Source organism: Odontesthes bonariensis, chromosome 2 (genome assembly GCF_027942865.1).
Source record: "Odontesthes bonariensis isolate fOdoBon6 chromosome 2, fOdoBon6.hap1, whole genome shotgun sequence".
Taxonomy (NCBI): domain Eukaryota; kingdom Metazoa; phylum Chordata; class Actinopteri; order Atheriniformes; family Atherinopsidae; genus Odontesthes; species Odontesthes bonariensis.
The window spans coordinates 7,304,646-7,319,019 of record NC_134507.1 but is presented as its reverse complement, the minus strand read 5'-3'; the positions used below and the strand labels follow the sequence as shown (position 1 = coordinate 7,319,019).

General features: G+C 43.0%; 1 protein-coding gene across 1 annotated transcript; it reads left to right on the top strand.

The window, feature by feature from the left end:
• The first annotated feature begins 794 nt into the window (after nt 1-794).
• On the top strand, nt 795-13,196 carry opn3 (opsin 3). Its single transcript, XM_075483635.1, has 4 exons — nt 795-1,181; nt 2,773-3,092; nt 10,760-11,011; nt 12,154-13,196. Exons 1-4 carry the CDS (start codon nt 863-865, stop codon nt 12,424-12,426), a joined length of 1,164 nt encoding a protein of 387 aa, XP_075339750.1. The 5' UTR covers nt 795-862; the 3' UTR covers nt 12,427-13,196.
• Nucleotides 13,197-14,374: the final 1,178 nt, after the last annotated feature.

The following is a 14,374-nucleotide window of genomic DNA, read 5'->3' as shown; positions in this document are numbered from 1 at the left end:
ATAATATAATAACTATCATGACATTTTTTTTACAACCTTAATTTTGGGGGGCCCCGCCAGGTACTTGGGGCCCTACGCGCTCTGCGTACTCTGCATATGCGGAGCGGCGGGCCTGACTGTCACGCTGCATTTGGGAGCCTAACGTTTACCCAAAGGTAAACAGAAACAAGGCATTCATTTCATGTACAAACAATTCAAAGTGCTTAACATAAAATAAAAGCACCGCAGCAGGGAGTGTAAGAAGCATTAAAATACATAAAAGAATATAAAGAGAAACAAATAAAATAATTTAATTTAAAAACAACAGTCCAGATAAATTCGAAGATATCGTGCAGATTTCATGCATAGACACATGAGAACAGAAATGTCTTTAACCTGGATTTAAAAATGTCTCCATTTGGTGAAAGTTTAATCTCCACTGGCAGTTTGTTCCACTTGTTTGCAGCATAACAGCTAAATGCTGCTTCTCCATGTTTAGTCTGGACTCTGGACTGGACCAGCTGACCTGAGTCCTTGGATCTAAGAGCTCTGCTGGCTTTATATTCTCTGAACATAAGATGTATTTTGGGGCTAAACCGTTCTGGGATTTGTAAACCATTGTAAACCACACTCGCCGATAAACGTATAGCTCCCAATACATTTTACTTTGAAGGGGGACAGCGGAAGTCCGACAGTAGCTTTCTGCCTCACTTGACGCTTTTAATTGACCCACTTTCTTCAAGCGGCAGCCTCGGTGTTGGTTTGAATTAGCGGCGCGCGGTGAGGAGGGGGGGGGGTCTTGTGGTTCAGATGGAGCCCACATTCTATCATACTCCAGTCGCGCGCGCCTCACAATGCTGGGAACCAAGTTTGCACCCGCGCAATGAATCCTGTCAACGAAACCAGAGCCGAGAGAAGTACGGAGCAATACATTTTTGCAGCTGGGACCTACAAACTTCTCGCTTTCACCATCGGGACTATTGGAGTTTTGGGCTTTTGCAATAACGTGGCTGTCATTGTGCTCTACTGTAAATTCAAGAGGCTCCGGACGCCAACTAATTTGCTGCTGGTCAACATAAGTTTGAGTGATTTTCTGGTTTCTGTCATCGGTATAAACTTTACCTTCGCTTCGTGCGTCAAAGGCAGGTGGATATGGAGCGAGACGACGTGCGTCTGGGACGGCTTCAGCAACAGCCTGTTTGGTGAGAGAAAGAAAAAATCCCGAGAAAACAATTTGTGTCCGGCAAGCGTGTATGTTGGGCTGGGTGTCAAACAAGCCTGTTTTAAGCTGAATCCTTAGTGGTAATTGCTGTTTTGTTTTGTTTTTTAAATTGTTAAATGACTAAAATTGTTGACCTCTCTTTAGCTCAATTAGTATTTTCCCACATTATGTAAACGTAGACCTATATGAATATGACAAATGCAGCCTTTCTTCATTTCAGGTCAGAAATGCGCTCATACACAATGAAGATAACTTCTACATATTTTTTTTTCATGTATAATACATGCTGATAAAAGTTAGGCATGTTTTAAAAGCTTCTTTTTTTTTGCACAATTAACCTTCCGTGGCGTTTGAATAGAGGCAGCATGCTGACCATCTAGTCTCCGAGGTGCTGTGAAAATCTCACAACCTATATGCCTTTTAATTGTTGTCTCTTCTTTTTTTCTGTTCTTGTCAAACACTACAGTATGTATTATTTATGTTCAGCATGCACACAGATTCTGCAAGCCACTGCGTCACGCTGAGGTGTCTTTTGTCACCTCAGCTGTGCCTGTGCTGCTGTGACATGTCACTCACAAGGGGGGGGGGGGGGGGGGGGTCATTCTGTAGGTGCCACCACTGCAGATTTGATGTGCGATAACGAGCTCGTTAGAACGAGCCCCGGAGCCTTTGACGGCTTCATCATCAGACTAAACGCAAAGAAGCAGTGGACAGTTGTCCTCCTGTAGCTGACATTGTCAGCGAGGAGCACTGCAGCGAATATGCAAATATGCCACACGAGAGTTGCACATCCAAAGCCTTGCAAAGTTGGAGTGCACATCAAAGTCTTCTACTTTTGTATTTTATTGCATTGAGGGGAACAGAAAGGATGCCCTGCTGCTGCAGCCCACGCTCAGATGATCAGAGCAAACCTGGCAGATAACGCCTGCCCCTCTCCTCCTTGTTTACTGACAATGCAGCGCCCCTGCTAAATATCCTCACATCCTCCGAGTTCCATTCTTACATGCGAGAATCCAAGGTCGTTCATGTGGCCCCGGTGGCATGGCTGGATGAGAGGACTTGCAAATCTGCAAGCTTTTGCTTCGAGAACAGCCTTTTCAACTCTGATATATCCATGTATAGCTTTAAGAGGTTAATTATATAGATTTATGTGTTTATTGTGACGTGTCCTGATTACAAAGACGCAGGATCACTTTTAAATACTGTACCGCACAGCTTGCGTGCTGCAGATGTGCTCTTTCTGATTTAGATTGCACATAAAAAGGATGCACACCACGAATATAAGAGCTACCGATGGAAGCAAGCTCTCCACATCACTTTGTGTGGAAGAATCAGACGGCATAGCGCAGATGCAGGTCTTAGAGGTGTGTGTGTGGGGGAGTGGAGAGTCACTTTCTCTTGAGTTTTCAAGGCCTCGGACTGAAACGATTGAATGTGATGTTCCGGATTGTGTTTACACGGTGTATGATTAAACTGAGTCCAAAGAGACGCTGAGTAGCCAATGACCCAGATCCTTCAGTGAGCACTCTGCATTACTCAGTGTGTTTGTCTCTGCCGCTCTCCCCTGCCAGGCATCGTTTCCATCATGACTTTGGCTGCCCTGGCTTATGAGCGCTACATCCGGGTGGTCCATGCCCAGGTGGTGGACTTCGCGTGGGCGTGGCGGGCAATCGCCCACATTTGGCTGTACTCGTTGGCCTGGACGGGGGCTCCTCTGCTTGGGTGGAACCGCTACACTCTGGAGATCCACCAGCTGGGCTGCTCGCTGGACTGGGCGTCCAAAGACCCAAACGACGCCTCCTTCATTCTCTTCTTCCTCCTGGGATGTTTCTTCGTGCCAGTTGGTGTCATGATCTACTGCTATGGGAACATCCTCTACACAGTAAGAATGGTAAGGCCTGCAAATGTTTTTTGTTTTTTTCTTCTGTTATGTAATCCTGTTGAATAAACCATTAATAAGTTCTAACAACAAACCGAATAAAGAACATGAACATGTGAATGGACTGCTGAACCTCCCCAACTCTGACAACTACCTTGTAAACAAGCCCCAACGGATCTGCTTCCCATTATTGTTGTAAATGAGAGTGGTATTACTGATGTTTCATCCGCTTCAGACAAAAAAAAATCCGCTATTATGAAAATATTAAGTACTTAATCCAGCAGACGGGACTTTCAACGTGAGTCGAAGTTCAAATCAACAATAGAATTCTTCTGTGCCCTGACACCTCCGCTGGGCGTACACCTTCCAGTGGTAGTCATGAAACTAGACTCCTGAAAGTGTGCCCTTAATTTTTTCCTGTAAAACTCACCCTTGTATATCACCATTCTTGGATGGAGCAGGAATCCGTGCACAAACTAACAAATAAGACTGGCTGAGAGTCGACTTGGAGTTCCTTTCATTGTCACAATGCAGAACATAATTAATTGGTCGCCATCTGTCACCAGCTGGGCTGTTGTGTAAAAATGTAAATAAAGACAGAACGCAGTGACTTACAAATGTCATAAGCAAATATTTTGTTCACATTCAAATGTTGTAAGTGAGAAATATTGCTGTTTCGTGAATTTAAAGGCAGCAACATGTCTAATAATGAGATGTTGTGGTGGCAACAAAAGGCTGGAGGGGATACTTTAAAAAAAAAACAGCTTGAGGGAACATTTTGCTACTTATTTCTTTTAATCTGTAAGAGATCAGTAATATTGATTGTGTATAAAAAAGAGCACCTAAGAGATGCAGAGTCTCTCAGAACTGAAAATGCAAAAAACTGCATCGATAAATTGGGATTTCAGAAGCACATCTCCTCGGTGTAAAGTTGCGAGGACTTTGAATATTCCAGCATCTACGGTACATAATATCATCAAAGGATTCAGAGAATCTGGAGCCATTTCTTGCCTACAGGCAGGACTGTGTTGAGAAAGGCGTGGAAATCACGCCGCGGGCTTAGGAACACTTCCGGAAATCACTGTGATCATAGTTAACTACACTGTCTACAACTGCAGGTTAAAGCTCTGTCGTGCAGAGAAGAAGCTAAAGAAACGCTGCCGAATCTCATTCAAAACGGACTGAAAAATCTGAAAATGGGATTGAAATCTGAGATAATTTTTTTTGGAATCTGGAAAGGCACTATCGATGCTGAAAAGCATGCACAGGTTACAGAGCAACAAATGCTCCCAACCAGACTGTGCCTGTTTTTAGGGAAGGCCTTGCATATTTCAGTTGGACGGCGCTAAACTGCTTACCTCATTTATTACATCAGCATGGCTTCATTGTAGAAGAAGCCCAGGTGCTGAACTGGCGAGAGGTCGAGACCTTTCAACAAAGGGAAATATTTTTTATGCCTCTGAAACACAGACTACAGCAAAGAAAACCTTCCACACTTCCTCAGATTCAAAGCTTCACTTGAAAAAAAGATGTTTTTCCATCTGTATTGTACACCTGATAAATGTGATGAATGGACAGTCCACTACGACGTAACATGACATGACAAGCATTGATCAGTAATACATTTTTCAAAGGAAAATTAGACGTGAAACGTGTCGCGTCGGGTGAGCTTTTTAACAGATGCTTCTCAGCTCTGCGCCGGTGCTCCTTCATTTTTAAGTAGGGAGACGCATTAGTGGAAAAAGGTTCCTCTGGAGCGCCCCGGTTCGTACACATGACCTGGCAATGATCTGTTTCAGGACTTCCACTTCAACTCACTTCCAGGTCAGGTCATCACACAGAGCACTGAAAGAACCGCTTCAGACCTGTGGTCACTGCTCTCACTGCCCGTCTTCAGTGGCAAAACTCAAAATGAGAGTCACGTCTGAAATGCTATCAGGTCTGTGCGATTTTTATTTAATTTTCACGACTTCAATTTTAACTCATTTTACAGTCAGTTCATCACAAACGGCACACTGAAAGAACATTTGGACTCACTTTAGTTTCTTTCATTAAAGCTGCAGTCTGCAACTCATTTTCAAGCATAATGCCTGGAACTGTCCGGGGATTCTGAAAGTAGTACATTAAATACCCCAATACAAAAAAAAAAGAGTTCTCTAGGTCCCCTATATGTCCCGCTAGGTCCCTCCAAAGCCAGCAGGTTTGTTTACAAAATTGCAGACCGGACCGGTAAAAGGTAACCAATCAGGTTTACGAGCTGGGCTCTGCTGCCTGTCAATCACCGATTGTGCACGCGCGATACAAGGTAGGCTCGTCCCCACGCTTATTTATCTAGACTATTGAACTTCATTACGGGCTAGTCTACTTACTGTGTCTTCCATGATCGCAAATGACAGGTGAGATGATGAATGAGGATAAGGTTAGGTTTTGACTGAAAAAATTAAAAAATATCGTGTTTTTTTTTTTTATGGGTTATGTAAAAGGGTATAATAAAGAAAAATCATGTAGTCCCTGTTTGTTTTTAGAATGGAGCGATTGCAACCTCAGGTGAAACACGTAGGATGTCAGCAGCAGTGCGAGGAAAAACTAAGTTCACCCTTACTGCTTCCAAGCGATGAGCAATAAATAGATTCTTTGGAATTAAATTTTGTGGTTTAAGATGATTCGGGTGTGTCCTCTCACTAGTGTCTGTGATGGCACACTGAGGCTCCAAAAATCCCCACGGTTCCAGTAGAGTGGAGGGTGGGGGGGTACCTGTGCGACGAACAGCGAGGGTGAACCTACAGCACCGTGATGAGGTCAGGCAGCCGGAAGACAGAGGAGGCACAGGCACATCGCACATGCAGCCTCCATGGGCTCCCCAGCGTTAAATCCGTTGAGACCTGGGAGAAGCCGCTGGAGTGATGTCATCCAGTGCGCAGCATCGCCTGACAGATGGAGAACTGCAGACAACAGACTGCTGAGGTGGACCGGGGGCAACACAGAGAGGCACATGCGTCTGCAGATACCGTGCGCCTCAGGAGACCTGCACTGAAGCTGCGACAGCCGTTGGGTGGCCATTAATCCCCCCCCCCCACACGCTCAACCTCCAGTGATTTCAGACGCAGACTGCACAGCACTGTGGGCTGGAGTATATAGACGGAATGTGAAGTTTGATTGTAGTTATGTTCTGTAACTATTCTGTTGAAGTTGCATTTTTTTAAGTGTCATCGAAAAGTGGCCATGAAGAGGCCTATTTATCAATATTGCGAAGTGAGTTTGAAGATGCACTGAGTCATTGTTAGAGAGCCGTACATTTTTCAAAGAACAAGGGGAATCAGGTCCCTGGGAATTTGCTCATAGTTTGTAGTTGGTATTAGTTTGAGAACATGCATATTTTAGTAGCAGCCAGGTGGGGTTAATCAGATGCACTTTAACTAATCATCAGTTAATGTGCGCTTCTCTGTAAGAGCAGAGGCCTTTGGCAGTTTTCTAGTCTGTGCCAACAAAGTGCAAAGGAGGAAAGACATCAGCAAGGATCTTGGAGAAGCAGCTGTTGCCGCCCATCAATAAAGTCATTTCCAAACTATTTGGAGTCCATCATTCTACGGTGGGAAAGATTATTATTCACGTATGGAAAATATTCAAGACAGTTGCCAACCATCCAGGAGTGGACATCCCAGGAATTTCACCCCAAGGTCGATAGTACAATTTGAAAAAAATGGCGGAACGGGTGTGGCTTGTGTGGACAGGCTGCCACAGCTCCTGGGCACCTTGCAGTCACTCAGTCGGCCATGAATCAAATCAAACCTGCCCTGCTGCTAAAGCTGTAAATCAAGCTGTTGCAGTGATCCAGTCAAAGTTCAGATCTCACCGTGAGAGCTGAACGTCGGCAGACCTCAATAATCTGAAGTAGCATTGTTAAAAAAAAAGAAGAAAAAAAAAAGTGGGGACCAAAATTCCTCCACAATGACGTGAGAGACTGTAAACATACAGAAAATAATGACTTAGAGTTATTGCTGCTGAGTTTGGTGTTTTAGTGCATAGTGTTTCCACACTTTAGCTTAGTTTTTCTAACTAAGACACGGTGTGATGTGTTTGTAATTGTAGTTCATCTGAAGTTTTATGTCCCATATTTTAAGACCCAGTGAGGACATTTTTTTTCTATGTACTGAAAGAGGATGTTCATAACCTCTTTTTTTTTTCAGTTGAAACCTCTTTAAGCTCCAAAGTAGCTCCAAATTCTTAAGACACTCATCACATTATTTCTTTTCAGCCGAAATCTCTCCGCTGCAGAACCTTGCAGACTTTCATTTTCATGCTAAACAGTCCTTGACCTTAACAGGCCGAGCGTTGCAATTCCAGGATTTATCATCAATATTTTCCTCTGTGTCCTCTCTTCTTTCTCGTGCTCTAAGCGGGGCCGGAAATTGTTGGCGACAAAAGACCGTGTTAGAAGGGTAAAGAATTTAACATTGTGTTCAGGTTAATTACTTTCACAAAAAAAAAAACACTTGAGAAGCTCTTCAGAGAATAGGGAAGCGGAAGTTGTTGAACGGGAACGCGTGTGAAAGCAAATGTGCGAATGAAACAGAAACTCAATTCACATCAGATGACCCACATGTGTGTCTGCATCAGAGTTTCTCTCCTTAAATATTCACAACCCTGCTGGAAGTGTGAGCTGCCGCTTCCTCGGAGCGCCGATCTCGAGCAGCGGAAAAGTCCCTGAACGCAGCGGAGGCCTGGCTGGGAGGACTCCTCACACACACCGCAGCATTTTGGGAAGATCTTCAAAGAGGAGTAACTCTTTTTGGTCTCACACAAGATTAGCTGGGCAGCTTTCCCAGAGCCGGAAAAATCTCATCACAGATATCTGAAGCCCTGGAGGGCAACGGACCGTTGAAATGGAAATAAGAGTGGGGTTTCATAAGGAAGAGACCATAAATTAAAAAACAGGCCTTGAAAATTCACAAATAAGAAAAGGGCGTCTGGGAAATAGATCGTTTATCATCTCATCACTTTAGCTGAAGGGCACATCTAATTTGCAGTGTCACTCAGTCCATCGCTGGGCTATTACCATGTTGTTTACAGGAGCTGTGAGTTATTATTACCAAGATGTGTTGACCCCGTCTCACGAGGGGAAAGGAAAGTTGCACATATACGGCACCAAATCGACTCAAAGATGGACCGGGAGCCCATCTAATCATGATCTTAATAATGACAGTCATTAAGCGGGGTCAGTCTCAGCGTTAGAGGCCGATCATGTGATGCGGACCACTCACTCCACACACACCGGAGAAGGTTAATCCCATGGGGCTGGTGCAAACCCACGCCAAAATAGGAGATTATAGAAACGACAGGTTCTTAATGATTCTTCCTTCCACCGAAGCTTCTTTTATTTTAGATTTAAAGCAACACTGTGTGGCATTTGAAAGTGGACCTCGTGCCTCTGTGCAGCCTTTTTTTTTTAAATAAAGATTTCTTTGCAATAAGAGAGGCAGTAGCTTTCAGTTTGGCATTCTCAGGGATTGATCTGCTTCAGTCTCTAACTGTAGCCCATTGCCAGGTCTCATAGATATGCTGTGAAGATATCTGCACCGATGCCTTTCAGACGTGCTGAGAGAAAAGAACGTTGTCTCAAACCCTTCACTCTCCAGGCCGAACAAAAAGTTGGTTTCTTGTCTCTTCTAAATGTGTTCTGTAATGGCCGGCAACACAAAGCAAGGTAAACTCTGAAGGTTAGCTTTTCCAGAAGTTTCGTATATATGTGCAGTATAGAGTGGTGTTCAGTATGGCTTCAATAAAGGGAGCTTTACTCCATTGCTAAGTGCACCAAACTTGCTTGGGAGTATTTTCTCATGCACAGATCATTGCTCATAAATATCTTCATCATCTGTCACTGATTCTGGGATTAGTTGTCTGAGATGTTTGACCTTATAACTGACATTAGGATTATCAGTCAAATTAAAGCTACTGAACTTTAGGGCATTTGTCTTCTTTTATCTACAGACTGTAACACTCTTAAATGTGCACGTTCCGCTCCAAAACAGCGAGCAATCTACAAGGAGCTGCTTTAAGTCAGCGCTACTTGGACTAAAGAACACAACATCATCTGCATACATGATATGATGGGAAACTGGTAAATTACTAACCGTGCGCCCAGTTTGAAAAGCTTTTAACTTTGCTACAGCTTGCCCCTGTGAAGAATTAAAAAAAACATTCCAGTCTGACACCATTGCTGTGCCTCAAATGGGACTGAAACACTATCGCCCCGCTTCATTTGCATGGTCTTTTTTGGCAGACCAGAGATATATTCAGGGACCCGTCTGTGAAGCATAACTTTCAATAAAACGAACAAAAACCGATGGTTATCTGCAGCTGTTTACCTATTCCTTTGGCAGGTCGCTGTCTCAAGCAATGGGCCTGTAATTAGTTATCTTATCTCATGATCATTATCTTATCTTCACCAGCCTTATCCTCAATAACAGGCACAAACAGAAGAGACATCGTCAAGTCTGATAAACTAGATCGGCTTTAAAGAGGGTTACGGACAAATGCATCCTGTCGTTTTTGACAAACACTTTTTTTGGGGGGGGATTAAAACATGAACAAACCACACCACACGGACAGTCGGCACCTTGGCATCACGCACTTCGAGAGACCAGAATTGAACGGCTTTCAGCCGACTGGCCGGTAACGGTAGATGGTCAGTTATTCAAAGATTTATCCGATTCTGTGCCTTCTGCCGAGAAATGCAGGGGCCAGCAGGGGATGCATGCATTGCCAAAATATGCATCCCCTGCTGGTCACGCTTTAAATAGAATCTGGAATGGAATGATATAACTACATCATACATTTGTTTATCTGATTGATTTAACAGATGCGAATTTCAACAGGTCCAAAATTGTCTCTAAAATTAAAATAATTAAATTTCATAGTTTTAGGTTCAGTTTTATATTATTTCACCTGGTCTATACTGAGTAAAGATTCATAGAAAATGTCTCCAACAGTCTTTAGGGCTAACTTTTTTTTTTTAAAATTCTTAGATTGTTTTTAAAGTGTTTATAATTGTATAAACATTTGTATTGCTCATTATGTCTTGCTACTGGATGCTTGAATTTCCTTTGGGATCAATAAAGTATCTATCTATCTATCTATCTATCTATCTATCTATCTATCTACAAAAGTGTTAGTCATGGTCCTTTGGAATATTTGTATAATAATAGGATAATTGGTGAAAGAGATGCTCTAAACTGTACAATTGTCGGGTTATAATAAGAGTACATGTATTATTCATCTACATGAAGAACTGAGACTGTAACTTTATTGGATAAATGTAATAATCCACACCTGAGACGGCTTGCGCGCACTCCCGCCAATGGGGACGCACTTCTCAGCATAACACCGGTCGAACGCACACAAACGAGCCACATTTTGGCTCACCACATGACCAAGATCACAGAAACACACTGACATGCCCTCAGCGTGAAAAAACATCTTACAACATTAGTTCAGCCTTCTGAGAAAAAGGGAAATCTTTTTCAACCTTCGCCAAGAATTTAGGCTTCAGTGCATGTTATGAGAAACTTTTTCTTTTCTCTCACTGTTGGCAACCAAAGTGCTGCCCAGGTCGGCTGACCGCTAACATTGATGAGGTCCAGCAAACCTCTAGCCAGCTCACTCTCTCCCATTTCTTTTAGCTGCGCTCCATCCAAGACCTCCAGACGGTCCAGATCATCAAGATCTTACGCTATGAGAAGAAGGTGGCCGCAATGTTTCTCCTGATGATATCCTGCTTCCTGGTGTGCTGGACGCCCTACGCGATCGTGTCCATGATGGAGGCCTTCGGCAGGAAGAGCATGGTCTCCCCCACAGTGGCCATCATCCCCTCGTTCTTTGCCAAGTCCAGCACAGCATACAACCCCCTCATCTATGTCTTCATGAGCAGAAAGGTTTGTAATCAAAGAGCTTTGTGATTTTTTTTCTATTGGGAGGAGTTGTCAATTGTATGTAATCTAAAATACTTGTGAATAATATGTAGCCTACCTCTCAAGCCTGCTATTGTAATTACCGACTTTCTGTTGGTATTTAGTGTTGGGTTAAAGGTTCACCATTTATTTTGCTTCAGTTTTTCACACAAATACAATTTCGAGAATATGTATGCAAGTTTTCAATGATCCAAGCCCCACTATGTACACAGTGTAATTATAATGCTTGTGGAAGCGGAGCTGTCACAGGAGGATATTTTGTGTTATTGTGCGGCAAACCATCCCTTGTCGCCCCCCCCCCAAAAAAAAAATACTTGCCCCGCCACCAACATAACAGCATATTATATTATTTGTATTATTTTATTATATATGATCTTAAATACAAAAAGGTACAAAAAGATACCACATGTAGCTTACAAAATGCCATGTCAATGTATATTAGAAGTTATTTAAGTTATTTGATTTTGCATATAGCTCATAACAATAAAAAAAAAATCCAGTCAGGACTTCTGTGTGAATTTGAACTTGTGTTGCAAACACAAACTAGACTAGGTTGCCAATGGGTGAAATTAATTGCATGACATGATGCCTCAATTCTAATTCTAGTTCAGCAAAACTAAAACTAAAATAGTCCTGGCTAATAGCAACATGTTAGCAAGAGGCTAACAGATAGCCTATAGCCTACGTCACTCATGTCACTTATAGATTTCTGCATACTTGTATCTTTTGCCCGTTTCTCCTCTTCTTCTTTTCTTCTCTTTCTAAACTGGGCACCTGATGGCTTCTTTGGTCTTTTACCATGATGATGATCCATGATGACTCGACATTATTACCTTTGCTTTTCCCATTAACACCGTCCGTTCACCCGTCAATCAACCGGAGTCACGTGACGTAAACAAATTCATGTAGATGACTGCACAGATTTTTAAATTTATTTCGTTTTACATTTTTCACATGCGCCCTCACATATGTGGGCCCTGGGCGGTCGCCCACATTGCCCAAAGCAAAAACCGGCCCTGTGAGAGAGCAAGAAATGGGGTGCTATTTCATCCCCGTGTTAAACCTCATCCTCTTTTCTCTTCCCTCTCCCCCTCGTCCTCCCCCAGTTCCGGCGCTGTTTCCTGCAGCTGCTCTGTTCGAGGCTCTCTTGGCTGCAGCGCAGCCTCAAAGAGCGACCCCTGGCTCCGGTCGAGCGCCCCATCCGACCGATCGTCATGTCCAGTGCGTGCGGCACCAGGGAGCGACCCAAGAAGAGGGTCACCTTCAACTCCTCCTCCATCGTCTTCATCATCACCGGCGACGACTTCCAGCGCTTCGACGTCTCCTCCAAAGACGGAGATTCTTTGCAGGGTAACGTCATTCAAGTCAGGCCATTGTGAACCACAAGAACTGGACTTGTCACCCCCCCACCACTCAGTATGCCTTATGACCTAACATGCAATTCCAAGCCAAAATAATCCTGTCTGACCTCCCTGGATGCTTCTGTGTCTATACGCAGTTCCAGACTTTTTACAACTGAGTGTATATACCCAACTTTCCACCCAAGTTCTCAGCTAAACCGTTTGGGTGGTATGAAAGTGTTGCACCCTCACCAAACATCAGCTGTGGTGACATTTAATACTTAATGATGTAGTTAACAACTAGTTGTATGTCTCTCTCTGCCATGCAGTACATGTTACAACTGCAGGACTGTGTTGAGTATTTACAGGCCAGTTATTTACCTGACTTTGGATAAACATGTGATAGCAGAATGTTTTTTGGGTTTTTTTTGGTTGGTTTTTTTTGGTTGGTACCCAACTGCAAGTGTGTAAAGCCTTAGCTTTTTAGCCATAGAACATGACATTACTGTGTATGGATTCCATAAAGAGATCGTATTTTTAGCTACCTGGTTTGTGCACCTTGTCTCATCTCATTTCAGCATCCAGTGTGCCGAGAGTAGTCACTGTGAAATGACATTTGATGGAATTATATGTACGAAACACTACGGGAGTGTAATTAGGTAAGAGGAGATGAGAATGGGGAGTCCGTAAACCTGAGTGAGCCACTCCATTTATAACCTTCTGGGCTGTCAGCTAAGAATAGATGTGATGAATCTAAAAGTGATGAAGCTAATAAAAACCCTTTTCACTGTGAATGTGAGCCTCTTCGTTTTTTCACTGTTTAGTTGAACATTATGGCAGGCCAGCACCACAGTAAGGAGACAGTTTTCTTACCATAAAGACTGGAAATTAAGGAAAAACTTAATCTAGTTCTATCCATCTGTGAGGACGTCAAAAGATCGCACGTATACATAGCTCGTTTAAGAAAGGACGTTATACTTTTTGAGATTTCAATTTCCTTTCTGTTGATGTATTGGATATTTTTTCATGGAAGTAAAAGGTCTGCAGTTACAGAGCCACACCAAAGGAAGTCCAGGTTTCTCGTTCTTCACTTGTTAACATCACCACAAAGCACATTTACATCATTCCCAACTAGATGGGCAGGACCAGAGGAGCACTGGCCCCTGCTGAAATGCGGCCGGCCCCTGGCGTTCCCCTGCTCTGTCACTGGTGGCTTTTTGACCCGATATAGATCAGTAAAAGTTACAAACTCTGGCACTTTAAACACAAATACAGAAATGCTGTATCTATATCTCATGAGGAATAAGACACGATGAAAATTAATCAACTTGAATGTTGATAAAAGATACATTTTTATGTTTATAAAACTGGTATTTCTGATGAGACTAAAAGCCAATGATGGGCTGGAAGGGCCCTGTGATGGGCTGGCTGTGTACTCTACCTCTCGCCCAATGACACCTGTGATAGGCACTAGCAACCTCCCCACCACTGCTGAAAATGGATGGACCGGAAGGGAACGATGGTCTGTTCCATCTGAGTTCGTAGTTGGATAACCCCTGTTTTGAATTTTTTTTTTTTTTTTTTATTCCCCTGAAGTGCACAATTTGCAGATTATGTTCAAAAGGTAGATCTTTGCACAAATCTAACACTGTAGCCAACAGACAATGAACAATGAATAGCTAGTAAGATGTACAAACGCCTCACTGAAATCAAAAAGAAATGTGCCTTGATGTATATGTACATACATAAATATATATTTATTTATTTATTTATTAGGGCTGGGCGAGTTAACTCAATTATTTAACGCCGATATTTTTATCGCGCATTAACGCAGGTTTTATTATTGTAAAGGTATGTTGCTCACAGGCTTTTATTTTGTAAAAGTCTGCTGCAGAACCGGAAATGAAAGTAATCGGCGGATCCACCAAACATGGAGAAGGGTACGGAATTATTACCTGGCCATTTTCATTTTAAAGTCATCTGTAAA